This window comes from Vanellus vanellus (assembly GCF_965231255.1).
Source record: "Vanellus vanellus genome assembly, chromosome: 1".
NCBI classification, from domain to species: domain Eukaryota; kingdom Metazoa; phylum Chordata; class Aves; order Charadriiformes; family Charadriidae; genus Vanellus; species Vanellus vanellus.
The window spans coordinates 94,801,683-94,829,541 of NC_138905.1; the positions used below are offsets into that span (position 1 = coordinate 94,801,683).

A 27,859-nucleotide genomic window follows, 5' to 3' on the forward strand; every position below is an offset into this window, starting at 1 on the left:
GGGTTGTTCTGAGCATCTTTGTCACAAGGGGTGGGGGGTGAGGAGAGGTGGAAATGCAGGACAAACTATGCAAAAAGAATGAAGTCTTAAGGATGATAACTGTTGACCGTGTTGTGTAGGTTTGCAGAACTCTGTGCAAGTGTCTTGGGTCTTGCAGTGAGGAACCTTAATTGCTGAGCAGTTCAGAAATGCCACTCACTCTATAGTTCCACTGCGGACTGGTCCAGTGAGGGAGAAAATTACTTACTCGCTGGTCCTGGAAGCATCAGTCTTACTGAGGGGGACTGTGAGGGAAAGCAGGTGCAGGTTTACCATGCATTTACATTGACCTAATTACAAAATTGAGGCCTTAAGGAAGAAATGCTGTGAACTTCCCCCTCCTGGCACACCTGCACTTGACTGCCTTGGAAAGCTCTCCCTGTCTTGTGCTTCTGGAAGCGATAGTACAGTCTGGGCTCAAGGGGAAGGTGCTCTCTGAATATCTGCTGCCAGTTTGGTGTAATTCAGTGTGGGTAGTAACCCAAAAAACACCTCGCATAATGCCAAAACCAAGAGAAAATAGGTGGTCTGGGGGCAAAAGGAGGTCCAGGAAAAACTGTTCTTACAAGTGTTGCATTGAGAGCTTTACTGCTGAGGTAGGAGTGATAGGACTGTCAGGCACCCTGAACTTCATTCATCTGCCTTCTCTGAGTGAATACAGGAATCAGCTGTGCGGGGATGAGCTTCACAGTGTGGGGCGTTTAAAATCTGCTTGCATAGGGCAAGAAGGTAACTAGTAGCTCATACTGGTATAGCATTACCCTTTAATGTGGATTCAAGCGTTTTGCATCTCTGGTGCTGGTGAAAGGTGCTGTGACAAGAATCCTGAGCCTGCTCTTGCCTGTGAGTGAAGCAGGTCCACGTGAACCATGGCAATCCTCCTTGCTCCTCCCATCGCATCCTGCCACACTGTACAGCTGAGAGAGCACTGAAAAGGGACACACAGCTCCTGTCAAGGAGCTGAATTCCTGCATTTGTGAATCAGCGCAAGGTGCGGTTTGATGGAGATGAGATAGATACTACGCACGGCTGGGGCGTCTCCCTGGGATGCTGTGGCTGTTCCTTTGTTCCAGTTGATGCCAGGAGCTGCTGGAGGTGAGTGTTACCATCAAATCTGTGTATCCTGCACTGGGCTTGCTATGATGCTGGTAAGATGTAGCACAGTTCCTGGTCTTTAGGATCACTGTTAGGGGGAGAGGCTAGGTGCTGGGCTTATTCTGTCCAAGAGGTGAGGAATAGTAAGAGCTGCCAGAGGCTGCTGCTTCAGGGCAGCACCCGCTGCTGTCCCCATGGGCTAGTACTGGTTGTGACAGCCCACCAAGGCATGGTGGGGGTTACTCTCAACCATGCTGTAGCTCTGTGCATGTGTGAAACCACTGGCTGCTTGGGCAGTGCTCTCGGGGAAAGGGAAGGGCTCTGCATGGAAGTGATTACGTTTTCTTCTCTATCGGTGTGATTGTAGCCAAGTATTGGGAAGGAAAGAGCGACTTTGGTTACGGAAGGGGCAGGTGACTGGGAGCTGTGGACCCCATTCCTAGCAACTCTTGACAGTTTTAACTGTTTCCTACGCAACATACAAAAGGTGTTAAGGTGCTTGTTTAACATTGCTCTGGAGGTGTTACGCAGCCTTTCTCTGTCAAACATACTCGTTCTGCATAAATCAGTGTTCCCTAGACACTGTGTCTGATGCATTAGTGACATAGAAAATAGCAACCGACATGTCAGGGCCTGTCCTTTGAGCTCTGCACTGTTTGGCCTGTGTTTCCATTGTGTTTTTTTCATGACCATGTTCTGTAGCTCCCCCACAGACGGGAACATCTAAAAACCTAAATTTAATGACATATGGGTTAATGAATTTATGCATGGATTTAGATTGACCTTAAGATATCATTACATTATCATTATCAAGCATCACAGGTCAATCTTCCAGCAATGGGGTCTAATCCTTGTCATACAATCACATGGATTTGTAATTAGTCGAATAAAGCATCTCTTGTGAATGAAAGGGGTGGCACTGACTTGCAAGATAAAAGCAGAGCATAAAGCTTTGATCCTGTGCCCAGCTCTCTTTGTTTTAGTCTGCTATGAGCTTGTCTGTGAAATGTGGAAAATCAGAAGTTCGGCATATTATCTTCAAGCACGAGATAACTGCATGACCCTGGGTGAGGTTGCTGGCTGACGTTTTTCCAGGAACAGCTGGAACCGTTGCCAAGCATGTAGTAGCTAAGTGTTATCTCAGGTGAATATCAGGGAGCCCTTCCAACCCGCCAAAACCAATGTCAAACCCTGTTTCTCTTTCTGGCTGCATGGTATAGGATTAAGCAGAAACCCCGAGATCGTGGAGTCCAACCTCCTCCTGTGATGTGTGGCCTGTGATGACAGCTGCCTTCAGACATCTCCTGAACCCCACCTTGAAGGGGTTTAGCTTTCTGCCCTGCTTTACTTTGAGAGGAAGGGTAACTCTACCCGCATTACTTTGAGAGTTACCAACGCTGTGGCTAAATTTATTCATGGCTGTTTTCTGCCCGTATTTTCTGTCATTAACATTAACCTTTTAGTGCAGGGGCCGTGCCCCCCTCTGAGGTGTGTGGCCTTCCGGCGCATTTGTTGACTGTCATGCTTCATGTTGCTGGGCCGGTGTATTCAAAACTGGGAGCCACGACTGTGTGTGGGGACGGTACGATGGGCGCCATGTCGCTGCTGCCAGCAGGGAGGGCTCCCTCCTTCCTGGGCTGCCATGCCCCAGCCCCACGTGCTGGTGGGAGGGCTGAGGAGGGCCACCCCCCCAAAAACGTGGTGTGCTGGGGAAGCAACATCCCTGACCCCGAGAAAAGACCAACATGAGTTCAAGCTATACATCCTGGCTCCGCCATGTCCTCCAGCCCTGCGTGGCCATGGGGGAGCTGCTTCAGCTCCAGTGCGGAGGGCTGCTTGCAGCCTGCGGCCCTTCATCTTGGTGGGTTTTGGTTTTGTTTTTTTTTTTTTTTTTCTTCCAGAAGTGGATTTATTTAGAGTGGGTTTTGGTGGCTTTTTTTTTCCCCCCTCCTGTTCTCCCATTTCCAAGTTCTGGGAGTGATGTGCCATTAACGGGGAGGAGCACCCCATCAGAGATGCCACCGCCGCCTTCACCAACAAAAGCTCGAATTTTGACACCGCTAGCTTTTTGGGTCTGGTCACATTGCTCACCACCAGCCCCAGCACGAATAATACAACACAAGGGCTGACGGCGCTCAGGCCGCTCCCAGGCAAGTGCGTACTTTAAACAGCATCAAACAGGTGCCCAAACTGGCCCAGGGGAACGCTGCTGCCCCTCTCCTGGGTGCTTACCGGCTGTCAAACCCCCTCCCCCCCCACACCGTGTTCTGCTTCGCTTTAATTTCCCAGCATTAGGTGAGATTCTGTAAGGCAAAGGGGAAAAGAAAGCGCCTTCTCCTAACGGGCCCTCAGACCTCAAAATGGGGGACAAAGCCCGCGGGGGTGGGGGGGTGGGAGGGGGGCGCTGCGCGGAGGCCTGTATCCATGGCAACGGAGGAGGGCAGGGAAGAGAGTGCGGGCGAGGGGGGAAGGAGTTTGGTCCTCGGTGGCCACCGTCGGAGGTGACCGTCGCTGCAGGTAGGTGAGCGGGGAGTGGGGCTGGCCCCCGCTGCTGCCATGGCAACGCAGCCGGGCGCACCGGCGGGCGGCGGCGGCGGTGACACCTCGTGCCCCCGGGCCGGGGGAGGGGGAGCGGCGGGACCCGGCGGGGCCGCGGTGAGCGGGGTGTCCGAGGCAGGCGGGGGCCGGCTCCCGCGGGGAGCTGGTAGTGGCGGTGAGGCGAGCGGCGGCCGCACCTGCCGGCTGGGCCCGGGGCGGGGCCTTCGCGGGAGGCTGCCGCCGGGCTGCGGGCGGCCGACCCGGATTCGTTACGGCCCGGTATGGCGGGTGTGGGTAGTAATGGCGGTGAGGCAGCGTCGGCCGGGCCGCTGGCAGGCGGGGTGCCGTTCGCCGGTCTGCCCGCCTTGAAATGCGGAGCCGGGGTGGTGCTGGGCCTGCTGGGCTGCGCCGAAGGCCCGCCGCCGGGCTGGGCGGCCCCCACCGCTACCGTGCTGGGTTCGGGCTTCTGAACCTGTGTGTGTGTATTTTGGTACGAAGGGGCAAAATAACCAAAGTCCATCATGAATGTGCCCCTCCTGGTGTGGTAACTGTGCCTAACCTGTGCCTCAATATAGCCCTGCAGAGGTGCTGCTAAACATTGCACAACGATTCAGGCAGACACACACACACACACACGCACACACTCGCTCGCTCTCTCTCTGACTAGAAGCAGGTGAAAAGACTTGATATTTTCTGAATATTTTTGCTCCCTATTAAAGCTGAAGCACTTTGATCTTTACTTCATAAGACCCTAAATACAATAGGAGCTGACTCAGGGTTTTCCAAAACAAGGTCATTAAGCTGAGATTGTCTCTTCAGCCATGACTACTTTATGTTACAACAGAAGAGGCTGATTTTTATGCTGCTCCCCTTTATTATACATATCCTAAGTAAATTGAACAGTTTTCAATATTTGTGTTGAGTGTCACAGGCTGATGTGAATGTGTTTTGTTAAAGGCACAATTCAGCTTTGTAGCTTTTGCATCCACTTAAGATAACGGTGAAGTTAAAGAGAAATAGTTCTTTTGTGCTGAATATCTACTAGAGCAAAGTAACCTCAAAGTAACAACAAAAAAGTTTGAAGGAATTTAAGCAGTATCTTCTGTTTTTACAAAATGCGTGACAAAATGCTTAGACAGATTGGGAAGTCTGGGTGCAACAGTTCTTTTCTGGAAGGGCAGGATGGTCACACAGCAAGTACTGTCTTGCTGTTCCAGGGCCATCCAGGGTCAGAGCTAACTTACATCCAGTATTGTGTTGCCATATGCTAATACTCACATTGAGTTCTTTTAGTATGTTGTAAATGACGCAGATTTATCCTACTAGAGAGACACAAGTGACACTTTCCAGCCTGTAGCAGATGGTACAAAGAGAATAGGAACTTTTGAATAATCAACATTTCCTTCTTTTATGTTGCTTTTGTAAATGGTAATAAACAAATTAGGGAAGGAATGACAAGTGACTAAAGTTGTAAAAAGAACAGAATCAGTTGTCTAGGCTGGTGTGTCTCTCCACATGTCTTTAACCCTTTTGTGTCTTCAGGTGGAGACAGATGCCTTCAATTGAGTGAGCTGAGCTGACAGGTGCAGGCAGTCAGCCTGGACCCCTGAGCACTGGCATTTAAGTGGTCCTTCAAGAGCTGTTGGCACCTGTGTGCTATGCAGTCCAGAGATAGTTCAAAAGATTCAATCCTTATAGTGGCTCATCTTCAGTTTTGTTTTGAATATGACTATATCCAGCCTCAGTGGCTACTGAGTATTTCCCATTGTTGTCCTCCTCAGAAATTCAAACCAGAACTGGATCCTTTTCCCAGCAGTCTCAGTTGGTGTCTGTGTGACTTTCTTTACCTTTAATACTAGTGGAGGTGATACGGGGTTTGAAAGCTAGCTACGTGTAAATGCTCAGTCACTCTAGGAGAAGGTTCCTCTCAAGAGTCCAATGAATGTCTTCTCATTTGAAAATGTCATTATAGGAAGCTTTTTGGTAATTTGATCTACTGTAAGCCATGGCATGGACCTTTTAGGACTTGTGCATCCCACATCTTTGTATTGTAACTTTAAACAAGTTAAGATTTCTTTGAAGAAAAGTGGGCCAGGCAGATATAAAACAACAATGTAAAACACCTGGGAGAAATGAAAGCTGATATATGTACTTCTAATAAACATAAACCAATGATTTCTTTGTTAAAGGATGGGACTAACACTTAAAGAGATCATGAGTTCTAGTATTATCTCTGTCAGAGACCCACTGCAAGACATTGATTAAGTCACCTTGGTTTGCTTTCACTCAAATTCTTCCCATAGTAGTTGGAGCTGGAAATGCCAAAACATTTCATATTTATGAACTATTAGTGATCCTTAGTTCTGAGGTGCTGTGGCACTGTCTAACGTGGTTGTATTGATACTGCTCACAAGCTTGATGTGGGTGCCATAAGAGATATCGCTGTTCTATATTTGTGTGTCACTAGAGTTTTAAAATGATTTTTTTCCTCTCCTCTTTATAGTATTGTTCTAACACATCACAAAAATGAGCGAAAAGGAAGACCAAGGAGATCCAGCAGATATGGGTGATTTAACAGAAAGTGGAGAATATGAGGATGACTTTGAAAAAGACCTTGAATGGCTAATTAATGAAGATGAAAAAGAAAACCCTGGTGAAGGAGAGGTATTTGTTAAATTAAATGCTAGTTGTCTTATTTAGAAGTCAAAATTGAGTAATATTTGGAATCACAAGCACAAAGTTTGATATGGTTTGAAATGTGTAGGTATATTCACTGAATTTTAACAAGGAAAGTTAATTGGAATTACAGTGAAAAATAATTCAGTGTACTGGTTAGTTTGGTTATAATTTTTTTAAAACAGAAAATTTAGTGTTCATTGAAAATAATATGTTTGTTTCAAAAGTACTTCTGGGTTCCTTTAAATGTCTGTGCAACACACATTGTTCTGTTTTTATGCTGTCACTGATTGCTGGTGCAAGCCATGGTTAGTTAAACTTTGTGTAGATGTGAACATGGAGAACCCATTAATGCCAAAAAAAGCAATTAGTTATGACATGCACTATTTGACAGCCTGGTTTACAATTAGGGTAGTTAGTACTGCTCTTCTCACTATTTCTTTTCTCTTTCTCTGATACTGTTCTTTGTTGGGAGAATAGACTAGTTTATTTTAATTTTTTTTAGAATCTTGAAAAAAATGAAGAGGATATTGAAGCAGAAGTTGTTAAAGTTGCGGGCAATTTTGAGGAAGACAATGAGGAAATGGAAGAAAATCCTGATCAGCTTTCAGAGGCAGATGTAGATGCAAAAGTGAGACCCTCCAATGAAGAGAGTTTGGAATCCAGGCCTGATGTTAAACAGGGGGACCATGTGTCTGATACTGATAGTGAAAGCTCTATCCAGGAATCCAAGCTGGAAAACCAGCAGGAACTGGATGAGGAAGAGGATGAAGAAATAAAGCGTTACATCTTAGAAAAGATTGAAGAAGCTAACAAACTTCTGGAGAATCAGGCTCCTGTGGATCAGAACAGAGAACGGAAATTAAAATTTAAGGATAAGTTGGTGGATCTTGAAGTTCCTCCTCTAGAAGATGCTGAAGTTTGTAAAACTGACCTTGCAAGAGGAGATGATGTTTCAAACAGGCTATCTCGGTTGCACATTTCTAATGAAACAGGACAGGAAAGCACATCACTTTCACCACGTGCTGGCAAGGGTGAGGAAAAGAACGATGGTAAAATCCTAGTGGAAAAAGATGGGAAGTTTGAACTCCTAAGTTTACGTGATATTGAAAGCCAGGGCTTTTTGCCCCCTATAAGTGTTTCTTTTACTGACATTGAAACTCAACATATGTCTCCAAAATCTTCACATTACGGTCCTTTTGGCACTGTCTCTGGAATGAAGGAAGTACCTCCAGTAAGACCAGGAGCACATTCTTTTTCTCCTGGTGGAGAAGAGTGTGTGTATTTCCCTAAACCTCCATCTAACCCTAAGCGTCGTCCAAATTCTGCTATCAGTGCTGCAAGAGGTCTGGGAAGACGGAAGACTCCGCAGAGAGCACAGTCTGCAAATGCACCTGTGAGAAGCTCCACTTACTGTCTTTCTCCCAGGCAAAAAGAATTGCGGAAGCAGTTAGAACAAAGGAAAGAAAAACTGAGGAAAGAGGTAAAAATATAGAGACAACAGTAGATCACAGTGACCATCCAGTTCCTCTGCTTCACAGAGACCACATGTTCAGGACATTTACTCCATTTTTGCATGATAAAAGAGGCAGCATTATTATTATTATTATTATTATTATTATTAGCCTCTGGAGTTTGTAGAGAATCTCTTAAAACTCATTTCCTTAAAAGAAAAAAACCCCACAGAGTGGCATAGGATCATGCCTTGCTTACAGGAGAAATCAAGTATTTATTTAATGTATCCATCATAAATAGGCCTCCTTCTGCTATATTATAGTTCCTGCTTTTGCTTATTGACTCCCTTTCTACCCAGGTTCCATTACAGGCCCACTGTTTAGTGGAATGTAGCACGTGGTTTCGCATCTCCATAGATTACACTGCAATGCAGGAAGTTAACATTAACCACAGTAATGCAGGTGCACATTTGGGTGCTCATAAAGTATGTAATAGGCAGTTATCATATCAGAGAGTTTTCAGTCATAAAATAAGATTACACAGGAGAATGACTGTGAGAACTATGAACAAACCGGAATGTGTTTAACATGTATGGAAGATATAGCTGACTTCAAAAGTGGCATGCCTTCTTGCTTGCATAAGATGCATGCAGGTGAAGTCGTGTTGACTGATAATATAACTGGATACTCTTTTCCTGTAAAGATTTTGCATGGGTGTTTTCTCTTGCATGGGTGTTTTCTCAATGAGTGTGTTGCAAAGTAGGTTATTTTCCCTTTTTTCTGTCAGTGGATACTACTTTTCCTTCTGATTTCGTTCTACCTAGGTGCTAAACAGAGGACAAAAATAAGAAAATATTGCCAGTACTGAGGCTATTCTTCTGGTATCATAAAGGGTAGTAATTTAAAAGAAAAAAAAAATCTGGTTTAGAAAATCAAATTAGTACCTTATGTCTTACTTGGAAAAACAAAACTTTTAATTCTTTCTCAGCTTTTTATTCAGAAAAAAAAATAATAAAGAGTCAGCCTCTGACAGCTGTAACAGGAACTTCAGAAATCTTCAACAAAGATTTAAAAAATTTAGATGTTTTTCTTCACTTTGCATTATGATGATACAATTGCAAAATGTACGTTGCTCTATAAAAACAGCATGGAAGCATCTACCATTTTTCTGTGCCATGATGTTCTAAGTAAGCTGGCTAAGTAGATTCAAAGTTGCTTTCTCCCCATAGAAATAGATCTAGCCTGCTTTATTTGAAAAGTTTGCTGAGGCTTAGCTCAGTAACCAGGGGTATGAAATGTGAAGAGTTACTGATGTGTTTTCTTTTTACACACAAGACTAGATCTCTTGACACCATACTCTGCCTATTTAAAGTAAAAGGTAGTGTGGTGGAGGTAAGGAAGGTTATTTTCCTAACAGTGTGTGCTAAATCTCTTCCTCTGTTGGCTGACATATGAAAAGGTAAGAATGTATTACCTTATTTCTTCATTCTTGAATGGAGTTCTTCCATTCTGTGATAGATTTCACAGGCATGAAACATTTCTTGACATTACTGGAATCCATTTGCTTCATTTGGGTGGGTTTCTTTCATTTCAGTAAGTTACAAATTGTAAATTTGGAGAGTAGTCTGAAAGTTGTATGGAAGTGGGGGTGACACCATCAATTTGCAAGAAGAATAGATTTCTCTGAGTTTTGAAATGAGTGGGGATTGTAGCTTTTGTGTCAAAGAGAATCAAAACTTGGTAAAATGTCCTCATCAGCTTTCTGAACTATTGTTTGAGGCCTTTCTCCTCTTTGTAGGTACTTGTCATTAGCTAAAATGCGATTAATAATTGCAAAAAAGTTTTTTCAATTTTGTAAAAATCATTTTGTAAACTTGAAAAAAGTGTTAAGCTGTTAATACGCTTAAGTAAATGCATTACAACTTTATGTCCAGAAAAAAATCTTTATTTATAAGGTAGTGCCTGCAGTCCATAGGTAGTTAAATATCCTTTAGGGTTTAGTGGTCCAACAAGCCTGAGAGTTTCATTAATTTTTAGAATGCATCGGTTTAATCTGATTTTAAGCCAATCAGAACTATTGGGCAGGCTTAATTTTAAAAATCTTCACCTGTTGCTGTTGAAATATCTGTGAGTTGAGTTGTATCATGAAAATGGAGGTAATCACAGAAAGGGTTAGACTGAAAGTATCTGAATGTAACCTGAACTGCAGAAGCGGTCAAACTTTTTTCTTCTTAAAAGTAGTATCAACTATGATGCAGTTTTTGAGTGTTCCTGTTTCAGCAGCATTTTTGTGTCTCTCTCATGTAGCTCAGATGGCTTATTTATTGTCTATTGTGACAATGAAGGCCTTTACAGGTTAATGGGATTCTCTTAAAAACTACCTTTCTTCACTCTTAATTCCATTCAAGGAAGAAGAAAAGAAAAGGGAACAAGAAGAACAGAAGAGAAGAGAGAATGAGATGGTTTTTAAAGCTTGGCTACAGAAGAAGAAAGAACAAGTGCAAGAAGAAAAGCGAATTCGTCGTGCAAAGGAGCTAGAAGACTTGAACAGCAAAGTAAGATATCCCTAATGTAGGACTGGGATCTATAGCGCTCTTGTTAAACAGGAAAACCAAAATCTAAGCCTGTGTTTTTAACTAAGGGTCTTGGTTTAACCCCAGCCACCAACACCCCAGCCTCTCGCTCACCTCTGCTTTACCCTTGGAAGGGTAGGGAGAAGAGGGAGAAAGGTGAAGAGGGGTGGGAAAGGGGAAAAAAACCATCATGGGTTGAGATAAAACAGTTTAATAGAACAATAATGGAAAAGGAAAATAACAAGAACAATAATAATGGTAAAAGAATATGCAAGACACAAGTCACTCTCACCACCCAGTGAATTGGTTGCCCAGCCCAACCCAAGCAGAGATTGCGGATTCCACCCCCCACATCACTGGCCACAGAGCATGATGTCTGTGGTACAGAATATTCCATTGGCCATTCTATTGTCCTGTCTAGGCTCTTTCTCAGCTTCTGTGGGAAGCTGAAAAAAATCTGTGACTAGTATAGACAACTAAAACAATATGCATTATTGACATGCCTTTCTTACCAAGTCTGAAAACATAGCAACCACTAGAAAGAGAATGAACTCTATCTCAGCTGAAACCAGGACACTAAGCATATGAAAATTTAGAGTTATAGAACACTAAGGTAGGCGGTAGTATTGATCTGCTTGAGGGTAGGGTGGTTCTACAGAGAGATCTGGACAGGTTGGATTGATGGGCCCGAGGCCAATGGTATGAGGTTCAACAAGGCCAAGTGCCGGCTCCTGCACCTGGGTCACAATGACCCCATGCAGCGCTACAGGCTTGGGGAGGAATGGCTGAAAAGCTGCTCAGTGGAAAAAGACCTAGGGTGTTTGTTGACAGGCGGCTGAACATGAGCTGGCAGAGTGCCCGGGTGGCCAAGAAGGCCAATAGCATCCTGGCCTGTATCAGGAATAGTGTGATGAGTAGGACTAGGGAAGTGATCATTCCCCTGTACTCAGCACTGGTGAGGCCCCACCTCGAGTACTGTGTTCAGTTTTGGGCCCCTCACTACAAAAAAGACATTGAGAATCTGGACTGTGTCCAGAGAATGGCATTGAAGCTGGTGAGGGGTCTGGAGCACAAGTCTTCTGAGGAGTGGCTGAGGGAACTGGAGTTGTTTAGTCTGGAGAAAAGGAGGCTGAGGGGAGACCTTATCACACTCTACAACTACCTGAAAGGAGGTTGAAGAGAGGTGGGGGTCAACCTCTTCTCACTAGTAACAAGCGATAGGACAAGAGGAAATGGCCTCGAGTTATGACAGGGGAGGTTTAGATTTGGTATTAGGAAAAAGTTCTTCACAGAAAGGGTTGTTAAGCATTGGAATAGGCTGCCCAGGGAAGTGGTGGAGTTGCCACTCCTGAAGGTATTAGAAGGACAGGTAGACGTGGTGCTTAGGAACATGGTTTAGTGGTGGTTTTGGCAGTATTAGGTTAATGGTTGGACTTGATGATCTTCAAGGTCCCTTTCAACATAGACAATTCTATGATTCTATGTTTCTATGAAATATTTTTGTTACATTGGTTTTAGTGAAGAGCTAGATTGACTTGCATGTTTAGGATTGTTCTGCTTGGCAGGGTGGCCTGCACTGTAGAAGCTGCGTATATGAACTTAATAGTTATAAAATCACAGGAGATACAACGATGCTCCTTTTTATCAGGAGTATGACTTGATTGAACCCTGCAGGGAACAAGCAGCCAGAAAACCGTTTGAAATGTATTCCTTACCATCAGAACTTGTTGGCAAGCAGTGAGTGCACATGACCTGACCAAAACCTGAAGATTCAGATGCTCTGTCCTAAAGTTCCTCTGCCTTGCAGCAATGAGCTTGAAAAGCTAAATTCAGTATTTTTTAAAACGTAGCCCTTCGAATGCTCGCTCATGTATATATTCCATGCCAGATTAGCATATGCTCTAGTTTGCTTATGAGGTATGTTTCATGGATGGTAGATATCAGCAGAGTTCAAAAAATTACTGTAACATGATTAATATAAAGGTCATTTAATGATAATCCTTGTGTATATATGTCTTTTTTTTTTTTTAATAGGAGAGGAACAGGAATCCAGAAGAAGCCTTCAAATTATGGCTTAAAAAAAAGCACCAAGAACACATGAAAGAAAAACAGATCGAAATTTTGAGACGCCAAGCTGAGGGAATTGCCTTTTTTCCAAGAACAGAAGAATGCAACAGAGCCTTTAAAGAGTGAGTAGGGTCATTCCTGGAGAATCATATTTGAAAAATTCGTAGTCTATTGGCTTAAGACTGTAGTTATTTTATGGTACATCTTTACTGCTGAAGTCCTTATTGGTGAGGGGTTTCTTTTGCATGAATATGCCCTCATAAACTTGCACCCTAGCAAAAATACATCCATTCCTTGATGTCGATTGTTCACTGTTATGAAATTACTTGCCAGAACTTGAGCTGAAATAGTGAATTGCTTCTGCTGAAAAAGGGAGATCCTTCTCCCCTAGACCTTTTTGCCTGTTCTGGTTGGTTCAGTTCATTAAACAAGCAGAAAGTTAATCCAATAAAATGGATTCAACCTGACTCCATGAGTTGAATTGGCTCAACAGAAGGGGGGAGGTAAAGGGGAGTGCAGAAGCAGGAGAATTGGCATGGAAAAGTGGTGCCTCCCGTGTTTAGGAGTAGCAGGCTTTTAGACTGGCCCAGCGTAACTTTATCCTATGGGACCAAGTGACTCTAGCTGAATGGGGGCAAGTCTCCTTTGAATCAATGAAGTAAAACTTTCAGTTGCAAATGTCAGTACTTCTAAGTCCCGTTTCTGTCTCCACAGATGGCTGAAAAGAAAGAGAGAAGAAAAGCGAGCAGAAGAACTAGCTGCTAAAGAGAGAGCAAGGCAGCTTAGATTAGAAGCCAGAAGAGCGAAACAGATGCAGAACATCCATTGCATTAATTCAGAGCCTAAATCCTTTCGCTTCACAGACCATTACAGTTGAAAGTTCGATGTAACCACAGGGTTCTTGGTGGCAAGCCTCTTAATTTTTATGGCGTGAGCTTTTGTTCTTTAGAGCTACTGACTTTTTGGTGGTGTTTTTAAAGCTTTCAAGCAAGTTTAACAGTTCCCTTCACTGACAATTATTTTACTATCTATTTATTTGTAATTTTGTTGAAAAGCCTGCTTTTATGTATAACTCAGGGATCTTCTTGGTTTGACCAAATCTAAATGAGCGTGAGATCTATATGTGAGGGTGGCAAATATACAGTTCCTGTCTTTAAAAGGCACTTCATACTCAACCCCACCGTGAATTCCTGGATGCAGGCTATTATGTAAAATGTTGAAATTTTACTGGATTAATATTGCTGTTTGCTGCTGCTTGTGATGAAGACTGTACAAGGTGTCGCATTGTTGGAAAATGCTGTTTATTGTAGCACTTGACTATTGACCAGCTGTGAATTCTGGCTAGACCAGAGGACTATTTTATTTTAGTTCAGGGAAGGTGGCTAACACATATGTGAACGTGCAATAGTTTTTGAAACCTGTTTTTGTGAGTCATATTCAGTAGTCTTCTATTCCCTGAAATTAAAGTGTTGTGTGAATTATGACCTTCATCAATATCAAGGAAGCTGGATTCCTTGTGTACACATCCATGTTTGCTAAATTGATTATAATAAACTACATCACCTTACCTAGCTAAATTTTGAACTGTCATAGAAGATGCTGAGGTCACTCATGAAATCATAGTCAGTAGAAGATGAGGATCTTTCGGTCCAGCTGTGTGTCCAACAGCTTTGACAATGATCTGGCATTTTTCTTACATTCTTCCACATTCAAAGTGTTTTCTGGAAGTACTGTAACAGAAGGAAGTGGAGTAGATGCAAAGCCCATTTGCCATTGGTATTTTTCTTACAGGCATACTGAGAGAGTACTGCTGTTTGACTGGAGGGTGCTGTGTTGCAGCTTTGGCAGCATAGATAAGGGGCATGGGTGTGAAATGAAAATTTCAATTTCACACGCTAATGAGAAACATGAGTAACAGTGCCTTCCTCCTTCCTGTACCTTCCCCTGACAGCAAGGGCAAGAATTGCTTTTGTGTCTAGCAAGCAAATGCAGGGGGAAGCGTGAAGTTTAGCAAACTTATCTCCCCAATTGTAGTAAGCTACAAAAGCAGCTGTTCTTAGTTCATTACCTCAGACTAGTAGAGTGAAGGGTTTTACAGTTCAATGTGACATAGTTCCTTTTATACTGCAGAGAAAACAATACAGCTGTATTAAATCCAAAATTGCAACTTGAAAGCAAGCAGAGAAAGTTTATTGTAGTTTTCTTCATGCAAACCAAAGCATGGCCAGCAACAGCAAAAACTTATAACTTACATATTCTGATCATGGTATGAGATTCAAAGGAAAATGGGTAAAAGCAACCATTTCAGAAACCCTTTCTCCAAACTAGACAGCTACATACCATAAATTTGGGAGCAAAACTAAGAAATTAAAATGCATATCTGCATCCTCCTACCTTTCCTCTTCACATTTGCAACTTAAATGAGCTTCTTTGGATTTAGCAGATTATCTGCCAGAATTTCTCTTTTAACATGCATCAAGATTATAAAACCATACAAGTAAAAAAAATATATTTTTTCACCAGTACCTGTGCAAACTTAGTGCTTATCTTCAGCTTCCTCTAACACCCAGGAAGACCTTGGGTGAGGCAGTATATCAGTGTGTCTTTGCTGAGGACCAGCTATGCAACAGCTTCACTCTAGAAGCTGAACTAGATGGAAAAGCCAATATTTTGGCTTTAAGGAAACACACGCATTGCACCCCATACAGTTTTCCAGAATCCATTTAAAACCAGTTATTATTTATATATTCTAGCTAGAGCTCATTCAAGCTCTTTCCCCTCCTTGCCAGGAGGGCTCCAACACTGCATATGCTCTTACTTTCAGAACTTACAGCTATGAAGAATCATTGCACATATTCCTTTTTATAATTAAATTTAAAAGGCTGAACATAGACTTGGGGACAGTTCATCACCTTGGCTAAGATTTAAAAAAAAAAAAAAAAAAAAAAGCATGGAGCGGACCATTTTCCATTGCCTTTTTTTTTTTTTTTTTAACATAACCTATTAGCACTTTATTTACTTTTGTATAGTTATGCTTTTGTCTCCCTCTAAAGAGAAATTTACTGAGATTTGCAAACAAGACTGTAAACCTTAAGTAGTCAAGGATATCTCTATGGTCTACAAATTGGACCAGCATAACATTTTTGGTCTTGCCTTTGTAGAAGAAAAGAAGTGACATTCCAGGCTGAAAAGTAGTAGAAGTATCCCAGAGGCTAAGGAAAACCTGTCAGTCCACAACTTCAAGGGGTACAGAAGCAGAAACTGTATCATTTCCAATGTTAAACCCAGCCATCATGGAAGGAAACAGGAAAAAGGGAAGCCCGTTGAACATCAACTAGTGTAATTCTTCAGAAAGAGTGCACGTGCAGTTGCATTGGCAGTGCTTTTAAAGGACTATCAGCTCTCCTTGACAGCGATTGCAACAATTGAAAGTTACATCTTCATATCTTGTATATGGGTGAAACCTTCCAATATTCTTCTTTGTGGAAAGGAAGGAAGATGGAGAAGTCTCAGAAAAAGAAACTTCTGTTGATGTTTCTGTACGTGCAGCTGGATCCAGTACACGTAGCACCTAAGGATGTAAAGGTTGAGAATGAAAATATATCTATTAAGTTTAATGGGGTTTATCCTTCTAACAGCTACAAAGGATTTCTGCTCAAAAGCAAGTTTTTTTTCAATTTTTTTTCCAGTTGAAAACTAAAAATCCATCTACCCAGACCCTCAACAGAGAGGCATTAAATACTGTTTATAAATTAGTAATGTCCATCAGAAATCCAAGGTATGATTTTATTGAGAATAATAAAAGTAATCTTTAACAGAGTTAACCAAAAACCAGGCAAGAACAACACAGATAACTAGACACGATGAGCCTCCTGCTGCTCAACTATTACTCAATTGCTTCCAGGATAAACTGTTAGTCTAGTTTGGTAATTAAACATCAAGCTTTCTGCAGTGGAACCTTATATTGCAAGATAATCATACAGCTTCTCTCTGTTTCCACCCACTTTCAACAGAACTGATTTTTAGGGCAACAGAAACTACTGCTGAAGTGTCAAGACTTATTCCTACCTGAACTAGGTCTCTTCTCCCACTTGTTTTTAAACTCAACTAAGTATTTTCAATTGGCTTCCTCCTGACACACTAATTCTAAACAAATTTTGACTCAGTTATCTGTGGTGCTAGGGACAGAGAAGGAAATAGTATGTATTATCATATTATTTATGTTGTTCTTATTCTTCCAGTTTTGGTTGGGGTTTTTTTGTGTGTTTTTAAGTGGGTTTTTTTGTGTGTGTGGGGTTTTCTTTTGGTTTTTTTTTTTTTTTTTTTTTTATATGAGGGAAACAGACCACTCTATTCAGCATGCCTCCTCTGCCTATAGCTTTTTAAAAAGCCAAGATATTAAGTAGTTAACACAAAGCAAGGCATTTCTTTCTGGAAAGAAGACTGTGCTGACAGACTGAGATGTATGAAGAATTCTCACCATTTCAGCCATTTTCTCAGCAGGGGTGTTGCAGAACTCCACAGCTGTTGAAGTCTTTTTTGGACTATTAGTGCCAACATTTCCAAGAAGATGCGAGCTTACAGCTTTGGCTAGCTTACAATTCACAGCTGCTAGCTCTGTTGTAGTGTAAGGTTGGGCACTAGGATAGTATGTCTGTTGTCTCCCCCACTGAAGAGAAACCATCAGCTCCTCCAGCAGCCTGTGCAGAAAGGGGAAAAAAAAGTGCAATAATAGTGCTTTTTGTATTCTATACTATCAGCACACAGCATACTTCAGAAGAATCATCTCTTCTGAAGACTCACTGCACAAGCCAAATCTTAAACAAAAAAGGAAGTTAAAGTGTTTAAAAACAAGGAGGCAAACAGGCTATTCTCCTAGGCAAGGCCTCACCATCACAGTATTTTAATACTGGTAAAAATAATTCTACATGTGGAAGGGTAAGCATTAAAAAGCCAACACAGGTAGAAGAATCTGTGTTTTAGAAGGAGACAGAGAAGACATGAAGTCAAGACAGTAGATGATTAAATAGAGAAAGTCTGAGGATATGAGGGATACCAGTTCCCCAGTATATGACCCCTAACACCTCACTCCTCCAGGGAATGATGAAGAAAGAATAAATGCTACTTTGGCTTTTTCAGCTCTGAGACTGAAAAGTGACCATGCTATCAATCAGCATAATTGGTTTTTGCTGAATATCACTGGAATAGGGAAAGTTATTTGATTCTTCACTGGCCCAGATTAAACTGACAGAAATAAAGGCAGTCTGGATTAGAAAAATCATACTTCTGTGTATCGATCATCTCTTGACGGAACTGATCACGTTCATTCAGCAAGTCCTGGATTGCACTTTGTGCATCCCTGGTTTGACGCTGAAGAATTGCTCTGGTATTGGTTAGCTCATCGGCCATAACCCTGCAAAAGAAATCTCCAATTAGTAGAGCGAGTGAGCAGTTTGAAAGTCACCTTTATTCTACTACAGACCATAATTTGTCAGCTAAAATGAAGTATTAAGCTGCTGTTCTCACCCCTCTCCCCCATGCAGGGCCTATATCAACCTTATTACAAAGGACATGCATTAAGAGCAATTTCTGTTCAACTGCAGCCAACACAAGTGCAAGACTTGCTGAGTTTAAACAATCTTATGTCACTTAATACAAATCTAGTAACAGATGCTTTAAAACACCTGGAGTACATAAACATGGTGGACAAGTATCCTGACAGATAAAGCTAAATATGTTTTGTTTGACTAACACAGTTCTCACAAGTATGCTGTAATCATGTCTTTTCATACTCATCTCTAAAGATGACAGCTATGGCTACAGAATGCATTCATTCACCTCTTTGCCTTTCTCAGGGGCAATAACTAGATGTTATATGTGCCAGATAAGAGCATTTAAGAGCTACAAATGAGACAACTGTTGTCATATTTTGCTATGCCATGAGACTTGGCACAGACCCCTCAGAAAGGTATTTCAAATGCCTGCGATACTGCAAATGCAAAAAAAATGGAATTACCTTTAAACAACAACCAGTTAGAAACCTGAGATCTCAACAAACCAGAATGTTACAATATCGAAGGGTGTTACTCTAAGCCCATCACCACACTTTGGTTCCTAGAAGGGACTTGCATCCCTGGTCTCAGAACTCCTATTAATGCTAGAGAAACAAGTTAAATTTGGATAGTAACACTTACTTAGCTAGGACTATTACAAGTATTTATATTCACTCAATATGCTGAAACTTTTTAAGACCAGCAAATTAAAGGGAGGACACAGTATTCTATTACCATTTCCTTCAAGCAGTTAAGGCCTTTTTGTAATATGTGTTAAGCACCATAATTAAAATTTAGTTATCTCCAAGTAGAGTGAAAGACTAAAAAATCCTATAACACTATTTACATATCTGGTAAGACAATTACACCTAGCCAGTTAAAAGTCTAATCCATTGTCAAATGAGATTCTGACATTCAGGCCAGCTGACGTTTGCTACCCATTATTTTATGGTTACAGAAGTAACAGTGGAGTTCTTAGCAGTAACACAATCAGTGTTTAATGAAAAGGTGCCCCTACTCTTTCTTCCATACTGAGCTGCCCTTCCCAGTAGACCCCTGACACATTGTAAGCAGAGTTCTTAACCAAATCAACTTCCTCACACATTGATGATTGCCTCATACTTGGGAGGTGGGGATGAAAATCAACTAATTACCTTTAAGACAAGTCAAGACAGCTGTCCTGGAAGACATTTTAAACTAAACTGCACACAGTCTATCAAAATTAAGAACTTCTCTTGCTATGTTGATAAGAACTGTAGTTAAGATTTTAGGAGGTTTAAAGCAGAACTATTCAGATTTACAAGGACCTTAGTTTCTTTGTACCCTTTCTGTATAATCAAATTTCATATTGGATGTCAGTATAGCTGTGTGGCTGTCCTCCACTTATATAAGCACATTGCCAGGCATTGCAATGGGCATGTGTAATAAAAGACTGAAGGAGAATGCTGTTTTAACAGTTCTGTAAGAGGGAATACCTGCTTGCCAGGAATTTGCTTCGCCACACATCACACTGTATAGACATGCGCTCTAATTGTTCAGACAATTGAGACAGATTCCGGCCCAGGACTTCATTTTCTAGGATTAGCTGATTCTTCTCACGAGCCATCCGTTCAAAGTGATACTGCAGATCATCCCCAACAGAAGCAACAAGCAATTTCTTCAGCTCCCGATTCACCTAGAATTAGACCAGAATGTCTTGTAATTACCAATATAGAATGAAACACCTCCTACTTCCAGAATGCAGTGCAAGTTATTGCAAATTGCTAACAATAAATTGCCTTTCTCTTTCCAGAATGGGACAAATCCAATGCAGAGTATGTTAATCCTCACAATCCACTCCACTGAGCATAAACATTTGAGACTAATGCATGTTAAACACATCCTTGTTTAAATTCTAACAGAGGCCAAAGAAGAATAAAGCCTGCTACAAGAAACAAAGAAATTTTCAGTAGTATTCAAGTCCTGAATCAGTAAGATAAGGATTAGACACGATATCCACAAATTACATGATGTAGAAAATTATAGTCACCCCTTCTATGGCATGACATTTTAAACTTAGTGGTTGAGTTGAGGAGCAAAACCTTTTCTTATGAAAGGTACATTTCCCTGCATCCCTCCAGTGTGTTTCTCTTGGCTTCAAGCCTTTGATACTTTTATCTGTTGTCAGAGAAGCAGCACCGGATTACTTAGAAGTACTTCTACTCTGGATCTTAGCTGATAAGTTCAAAAGGGAAACTGTTTCTTTCAAGGCTAGAGTGTCATAACAGTTCTCTTTTGTTGCATTCACAAGCTGTCAATATACACCAAAGCAATTCAGCTGTGAGAGAGAAAAACCCTTTCATTTCTTACCTCTGTCTGTATTCGTAGTTGATTAGAGAGACCTTCTTTATCCTGTAACAACCGCTTTTCTGAATTCTTTAGCTTTTCAATTGCATTTTTCAGCTCTGTCTGTTCTTTCTTGGGATCTGTGGGTCCATCTGACTGATGGAATGAGTCTCCTTTATGTCCCGCTGATTTAGCTACCTTAGCACTTTTAGTTGGAACAACATGGGTGATAGCTGCTTTGGGGACTAATATACGAATAGCTTCAATCTCCACTGATTTATCAGCAGGTACTTTCCCTAGCTGCAGAACTCCAGGACTCAGGGAAGAGACTGCCTTTTTATGTGGGCTGTGGTGGATGTGATGGTTTGTAGTGTTGGTTCCAGTGATTACTTCCACCGATTCAGCTGTCTGCTCTGTTTCCATGCCATCTCCAGCTCCTCGGATGGGTGATGAGACATCATCAGCTAAAATTTAGAAATAGCAGAAGGAAAGTTTAGCACCTTTCATTTTGTTATGGTCTCATTGTAACTCTTCACTTAATTTCTGTCAGAGTTACAGATTTTAATGGCACACTGCATGTGTAAAATAGTCCTTTGCAGCAGCAATTATAAAGCACAGGTTAGAAAAGTCCTTACTCAAGTGTGTGTTGCTCATTAAGACGAATATTACAAGACACAAACATTGATCTGAATTGTACTAAACCTAGTTTCCTGCAGATTAAATGCAGACATGAAAAAGAGCTAGTATGGAGAAAATTCTTGACAATGTTACTCACAGGTTGAAAGCAAAATCAGGTTTTGGGAGCTGACAGAATCAGAGCAGTCTCATTTTAAAAGCAAGAATTTAATGAAAAGCAGCTATTAGCTACTTAGCTACTAACATCTTAAGAAGTTTAGCAGACTTAAGTACTATCTACTGTGTGTTATAGTTGTCCAAGTGAAGGTTTAAGTAAGCTCTGCTTAATTTCTAACCAATAGATCGCAGTATTCCCAGTAATGCTGCTTTCTGCTCCGAATTCCCCAATATGCATGATAACATTTACTGAAATACATTTTAAGTTCACTAAGTTTTGAGCTGAATGAAATATTATTGTAGTAGTTTTCTCACAATGGGTGAAAACAAGAAAGTTTCTTAGAACATAGTTACACATACTGCCTTTTTCCTCATAATGAATTTCAAAAATGCTGTAGTAGCACCATTATATTGCCCTACTTTAAAGTTGGCTGAATCAGTACCAACAGGTTCTAAATAGTAGGGGAGGACTGACAGACAAGCATAGGGGCCAATTACAGTACCAGTGACACTTGTTTTTCGTTACAAAGCTGGATTAGAAAACCACATTCAATTAACTGTTCCATCCAGGCAGCTCTGGTTTTCACTGCAATAACGAAGTCACATAACTAATTCATAACAGCTATATAAAAGGAATAAGCTTAAATGAATGGAGTCTGGCACACAGTGTAACTCTGGTCTTTAGAATTCAAGTAAAAGTACTTTCAATCCAGTCTGGTTAGACATCATGTGAACCACTTACCTTTTTCTAGAGATGTCATTTTCTCTTTAGCAGTCAGCTCTTCCTAACTACATATGTCTGAGGAGGAAAGGAGAGGAGGGGGAAAAAAGTCTTTAGCAAGGTAACAGTGACAATTAATCTTGGATTACCCTATTTTCTAGTACAATCTCTAAACTCCAGTTCTGTAGCATAGTGAAAACAACACCAAAACAAAGAAAAAACCCCCAAACCAAATGGTAAAAACCACATCAGGATCCAATGAGTTAAAATGAGAAGGCCTGTGAAACTTCTGACATTTGTTTCTTCTTTCACTAAGAGCTGGAATTCAACTCCTATCACTTGCTCCTCATCCAGTTCCAGTTTCCATTCCTCAAATTTCTCTTTCTGGTGTCCCCCCTCTTTTATTGAGCCTTCATCTTACCCTTTAGTACGCTGTAACACTCCCAGAGTACAACTCCATGACCGTGCAGAGATAACCTAAGATCATCACAGAACCACAAGAAAGGGAAATCCTACACTGTGCTTAAAGCAGACCAAGAGGTAAGGAAGAAATGATGGCAACTGCACAGTTGCACAACTGCTTTAGTCCCAGTTGCTAGCAAAATTTTTCTGAAAGAGCCGATTACCCACCAAAGCAGCAGTCAGTGCCCTGAGTGGCTGCACATGCTTAGCTGAAGCCAACAGTAAGACTTTACCCTCAGTTTGGCCCAAACTGCCACTCTGGCCATTTTATCCCCACCAATGCTACTGATCATTGCCTCTTTTATCCACAGGTCCATCCAATCCCAACTCTCCAGGCTACCCAACTCCCTTTTCCAGGGTCTGCCACTAACTACATTAGTTTGAGATCAGTATATACCTGTTTGGGTTCCCCTCCCCCCCCCTTCAGTTCTCACTGCATGTTCATTTTGTGGCCAGCCCAGCCTAAACCACAACAGGGAGAGATCAAGGGAGATCTCCCAAAGCCCTTGCTTCCTTTTGTTATACCACTAACTGAAAAGGTTTAACTACAAGTTTTTTGACTTCCACTGCTACAGCTCTCTGCCCCGAAAAGATAATGGTATCAGTGAGCACACTACTGCTGGCTTTCTAGATTCACAATTTGTTTTGTGGAACGTAGGTTTGTCTTGTGCGATGACCAGAAGACAAAAGAAATTACTTTCCCTCATTGAGTTTTCTCAAACTACAATTACAGAAACATCTTGCTATCTGTTGCTTCTACAGCTGGATTAATGTTTTTGCTCGTTTGCTACCATGATGTGTTAATCACCACTACTTTTCATTCACTTTTGATTGAGGATCTCTACTCATTTGAGGATGATAAGGAGGATGAAAATGTATCTACTCAGGAAGAGGCAAGAATTCTTATTAAAAGACCTATTATGAGCATTTAGTCTTATCTGCTTCATGTGAGACTACCTGCTGATGATGCTGCACCTTCACTGTTCATATTATAATACTGTTACTGTCCTGCTACTGGAAAAGTTGTAGTGTAAGCCCCTGCCTCCTCCCTTCCCCTCCCCCTTTTATTACATCTCTATAGGCAAAAATCTTTCAGTGGTTGAACCGTTAACCACTGCACCTCTCAGGTAACGTCGTGCCCTATAAACCTTCCCCCTTCCCCCCTTCCCCCCCATAACAAACAACGCAAGGAAATCCTGTATTAAGACAGCTGAGTCACGACCCACGAGGGCCTCCGAAAACCACCACCGACCCAGCCCCGGCCGCCCAGCCCTCGCCGCGCCTCAGCTACCCGGGACGAGGAGGTGCCCCCTCTCACCTCAGCCCCGCGGCGTGCCGGTCTGCGAGAGCTGGCGTTACCCACCACTCTAAAAACGAAGCTTCTCACCCCACGACAGTATCGGCCAACACAGACCGATAACAACCAACAACTCCCCCGCCCGCCTCGACGCCCCAGGGGGGCGGCCCCAGCCGCTCTCGAGCTCCGGCCCGGCTACCCACCAGGCCAGCAGCAACCCCCAGCCGTCCCAACCCGGCCAGACCAGGCCGTCCCCCAGGCCGGGCAGAGCCACCCCGCGGGAGGAACGGCGGAACCCCGAGGACATTACCGGAGCGCGTAGCAGCACTGTTGCCACAATCCCTGCAATTGTCACAACCGCCACCTCCGCCAACTTCCGCTTCCTGCGGCAGGCGGAGCACTCCCGGGTGACGTATGTTCCCTCTCACTCACCCAATCGCTGAGCCGTGCACGGGGCCGGGGCTTCGGTTGCCAGGGTGCGGCTTCACGTGGCGCGGCGTCACGTCGCGCTCGCGGCAGCAGGGTGAGGCGGGCTGTCTGCCGCTGCCGCCATCGCCATGGTGAGCGCCGCCGCGGGAAGCGGGGGAAGAGGTCGGGACGAGCGGGGCCGGGGCCGCGGCTGTCAGTGGCCGTCATACCGGCGGGTGGTGCCGAGCCGCCGGAAGAACGGCGGCAGCGGGGCTCGCCCAGGGCTCCCCCTCAGGGGCTGCGCTCGCCGGTGTGCAGGCGGCATTGAGCGGGGTGGGGGGGTGCCGCCGCTGCCCGGGCGGCCCGGTGGGCGCCGGTGAGGGCCGCCCTGGCCCTTCCCCGCGCTCTTTTCTGAGGGAGCCTGCGAGGCGCCGTGAGCGGGCAGTTTTAAACCGCCTTTAGGTGTCGTTGATACCCGACTGGAAGGCTGTTTGCGCGTCTGAGCCGCCCTGTATGAGGAACAGGCCAGTTCGTAAACTCGCGAGGCGGCCAGCGGGAAGGCAGCTGGTGGATTTTGAGAAGGGAATACGTTTCAGGTGCGGCCGTCTCTATTCTTGCCTGGATCGTCTGTTTAGTAATGAAAGGAAGATGACAGGGTGTCTTTGCAGGGGCACTAATGAAAATGCAGTTTACACTGACAAAAGAATCTATGTTCCCTACGCCGAAGATACTGTGCAAAAGCCACTTTTGCAAAGCTGATTAAAACCCAACAACTTTGAATCGAATTATGTACTCAAACACATATGCAAAATACATGTAAGAGCCTGGGTGATGCACCTGCTAGTGTGCTCAGCTTTAAATACCTGCCTCAAGCAGTTCAGATTTGTCCCAGCGCTTCCAGCCTGTGTAGCAGCTTTGTTTGTACTTTGCGTTCAGAACATAAACTCAAGATCAGCATTTGCCACTTAAACAGGAAAGCCACTGTTTGGTTTTGAATACAGGGGTTACAAGTTTTTTGTTTAATCCAGGCAAAACTGTAATTTTCAATTCCCATGTCGAGTTTATTCACATCTGCAGAAGTCCTGCTCTGTGAGTTCACACAGATGTCACTTAGGTTAAATGTTCGCTTTGTTGTAGTTGACTGTTGCTATGAGTGTGATGTATTTCTAACCTCCTTTTATTTCTGAGGTGACATCAAGTCAACTGATTCATTAAAGCAGTGTCGAATCTTACAGCAACCTCCAACAACATGTTTCATGGTGAATTTGTTTAATTTGTTTTGAAAAGCCTTTAGTGACAGGAACTGCATGATCTGGTGACCTAATGCCAGTGCATGATGTTTTTTGTGGTTCGCTGAGTTTTTTTCCTTATATATTACATCCTACAAATGATGCCAGTGATTACTTGTTCTATCCTTGGTGGTATAAAGATATTCCATTCTTGTCTTCTATGTGCAGAAGAATTTGAAGTTTATAACTGCTCTTTCCTCTTTTCACATTAATCTACACTAAACAGATTTTGTTCTCTTAGTATTTTCCTCCTGATCATGCATTTTTAAAGTTTAGATTTTTTCCACTCTGTGTGCAGTTTTCTCTAAATGTGGTGTTTAATCTGTACATTGTTTACCAATTGTGTTTTTACTGGTGCTGAACAGAGCAAAATATTTGTTTCTTGTGTCTTAGATCTTCATAGTGCTAAGTCTGCTATCCTTTTTTTTTTTCCAACTGTACCTTCTTGGACTTTCTAACTACAACTCACTGTAACTTTCAGATTTCTTCCTGTGTTTTTGTTGTCTGTCTAGTTTTTCCCCTTGTATTTGAATTTGTTTTCTTGGTCATCATTGTAGTACTTTGTGTCTGTCTCTATGGAATTTTCAGATCATCATTTGGCATCCTGCTTCTGTTTACTAAACTGCTTGCAATCTTTCCCACCTTAGTTATCAGCCCAGATTCTGAAAGTGTGCTTTCTCAGTTTCATTGTCAGTGTAATAAGGAAAATATCAAATAAGGCTAGGTGCATGGCAGATCATTGCGTAACCCCATTTGACTCCCAGTTTGCAAGAGAAGTACTCCTAATTACTTCTTCATATAGTTGTTATAACTGCTCTTCAGTTTAGGCCACAATTCCCTATTCCGCTTGTCAGACTCTCAGGTGACTTAGATTAAAAGCCCAATCAAAACCACATTTGTCACATTTGTGGCTTCTCCCTTGATCACTGTGTTAGAAAAATATTTCTTCTTGGCAAAAATTTGTTCTTGACAAATTTACACTATCTGCTTTTTATTATCATATTGTCATCTTAGATGCTCAATGACTGACTGCTTAATAACTCGTTCCATTATCTTCCCAAAGACTGCAGTTAGGTTGACTGTCTCTTGCCCTTCTCCAGTGTCCTGAAACCTCACTCTCTTTTGGTTTTCTCTGGCCTTTCAAGTGTTTCTTTTATACGTACAAAGCCACTAATTTGCCCACTCATGTAGCCTTCCTCCTGCTGGTTTCCTAAAATACAGTAAGAATAATTTAGTAGCTGATAGACGATGGGAAAACAGATGTTTTGGGAATGTGTGCTGCCCAATTAGGTATGTACACAGCATCCTTGGAAAGGGATAAGTTATGTGACTGTTGGACACCACAACTTCATATACCTGATCCATCTCAAATATTTTCAAAACATTTTTTCTCAGGAACAATGAATCAAAAATAAAAGACTTCTTCTGATGGATTCAAATATTGATCTACAAGCTGGATTTTCACGTCAGGAACCTAATAATATTCTGAAAATAATTAATTTTCTGCTAGAAAGCTTGGCCAACTTTTAGTGCTATGTTGCTTCCACTCAGTAGTATAGATTGCATTGGTATATACCTACTCAGAAAAAAAAATGTTACAAGTGATATCATGGCCACAGAAAGAAAAATATAATAACTTTTTGTGGAATCAGTTTGGAATGTATTTGTTTTAGGCCCTATACTTCAGTGATACGGAAGGAGTGCACTGGAAGTAGTTGTGTGTATTATAAAACTGGGCACATAACTGTGGTGGAAGCTAAGGTAAGGGGAGAAATGTGCTGAGATATTCTGCAGTTATTTGCCTTTCTATGACAGCACTTTGGCTTAAAGGTCTGCTAATCATTGGAAAACAGTTTTCATTGTCATCAGATGACAGTATTTCAAATCAGCTCTAATGCATTCTGGCGTCTTGATTGTACATGTGTGACACACGGCTGCTGTGGATGATGAGCAGTAAAATCCCAAAGGGAAACTTGCTTATCTCCATCTGAGATGTGCTGTCTCACTTGGCTGCTGGAATGCATTATTCTTTAATGGTGCCTTTCATGTAATCACATGCAGAGACATGTTGGACCATCATCTTAACAATGTTAGTTTCTTTTAATTAATAAGTTTGGTGCACTCTGACACTTGAAAGTGTTCCAGATATAGAAATAAAGTATTTGCCAGAGAACAACGGCCTCTGTACGCAAGCAGCGTGTCACACAGATACAGAGCCTTACTGCACTTGGAGAGGCTGTACATAGGTGGAGTTGGGTGATTTCCTTTCCCTCCACTCTTTGAAACAATTATTCTTACCCCTGCACATCTGACAACTGCAGCCTACATTACAAACACTTCGAACAACAGGATAGACAATATTATTTCCGTCTTGCCCATAATGAAATTGAGGCACATAAAAGCCAGGTGACTTGTCTAATGTGATACCATCTGACTTTGGTTTTGTGGATGTAGAAGCGCATGGTCAGTGGAATTTGAGTGTCCAACCACCTTAGCTATTTTTACAAAGTTGGGGGAAAATATATGTGAAATAGACTTTCCTGGAGTAGATTGCCAGAGCTTTCCTAATGC

The 27,859-nt window shown here is 42.4% G+C and overlaps 3 protein-coding genes across 3 annotated transcripts in view; 2 read left to right on the top strand and 1 right to left on the bottom strand.

The window, feature by feature from the left end:
- The first annotated feature begins 21 nt into the window (after window positions 1–21).
- CCDC181 (coiled-coil domain containing 181) lies at window positions 22–13,996 on the top strand. Its single transcript, XM_082498598.1, has 6 exons — window positions 22–1,134; window positions 6,176–6,336; window positions 6,854–7,831; window positions 10,211–10,357; window positions 12,410–12,564; window positions 13,157–13,996. Exons 2-6 carry the CDS (start codon window positions 6,199–6,201, stop codon window positions 13,317–13,319), a joined length of 1,581 nt encoding a protein of 526 aa, XP_082354724.1. The 5' UTR covers window positions 22–1,134; window positions 6,176–6,198; the 3' UTR covers window positions 13,320–13,996.
- Window positions 13,997–15,435: 1,439 nt separating this feature from the next.
- BLZF1 (basic leucine zipper nuclear factor 1) lies at window positions 15,436–23,951 on the bottom strand. The gene is made up of 7 exons (XM_082498599.1): window positions 23,902–23,951; window positions 21,854–21,910; window positions 20,344–20,783; window positions 19,470–19,669; window positions 17,727–17,855; window positions 16,923–17,142; window positions 15,436–16,013 (listed from the first exon to the last, which is right to left on the bottom strand). Exons 2-7 carry the CDS (start codon window positions 21,870–21,872, stop codon window positions 15,828–15,830), a joined length of 1,194 nt encoding a protein of 397 aa, XP_082354725.1. The 5' UTR covers window positions 21,873–21,910; window positions 23,902–23,951; the 3' UTR covers window positions 15,436–15,827.
- Window positions 23,952–24,120: 169 nt separating this feature from the next.
- Window positions 24,121–27,859, top strand: part of NME7 (NME/NM23 family member 7) — a 94,242-nt gene continuing 90,503 nt past the window's right edge. The window contains exon 1 of the mRNA XM_082481450.1: window positions 24,121–24,151. Coding sequence (XP_082337576.1) covers window positions 24,149–24,151 — 3 coding nt within the window. The 5' untranslated portion in view covers window positions 24,121–24,148. The remainder of the gene's footprint in view (window positions 24,152–27,859) is intronic.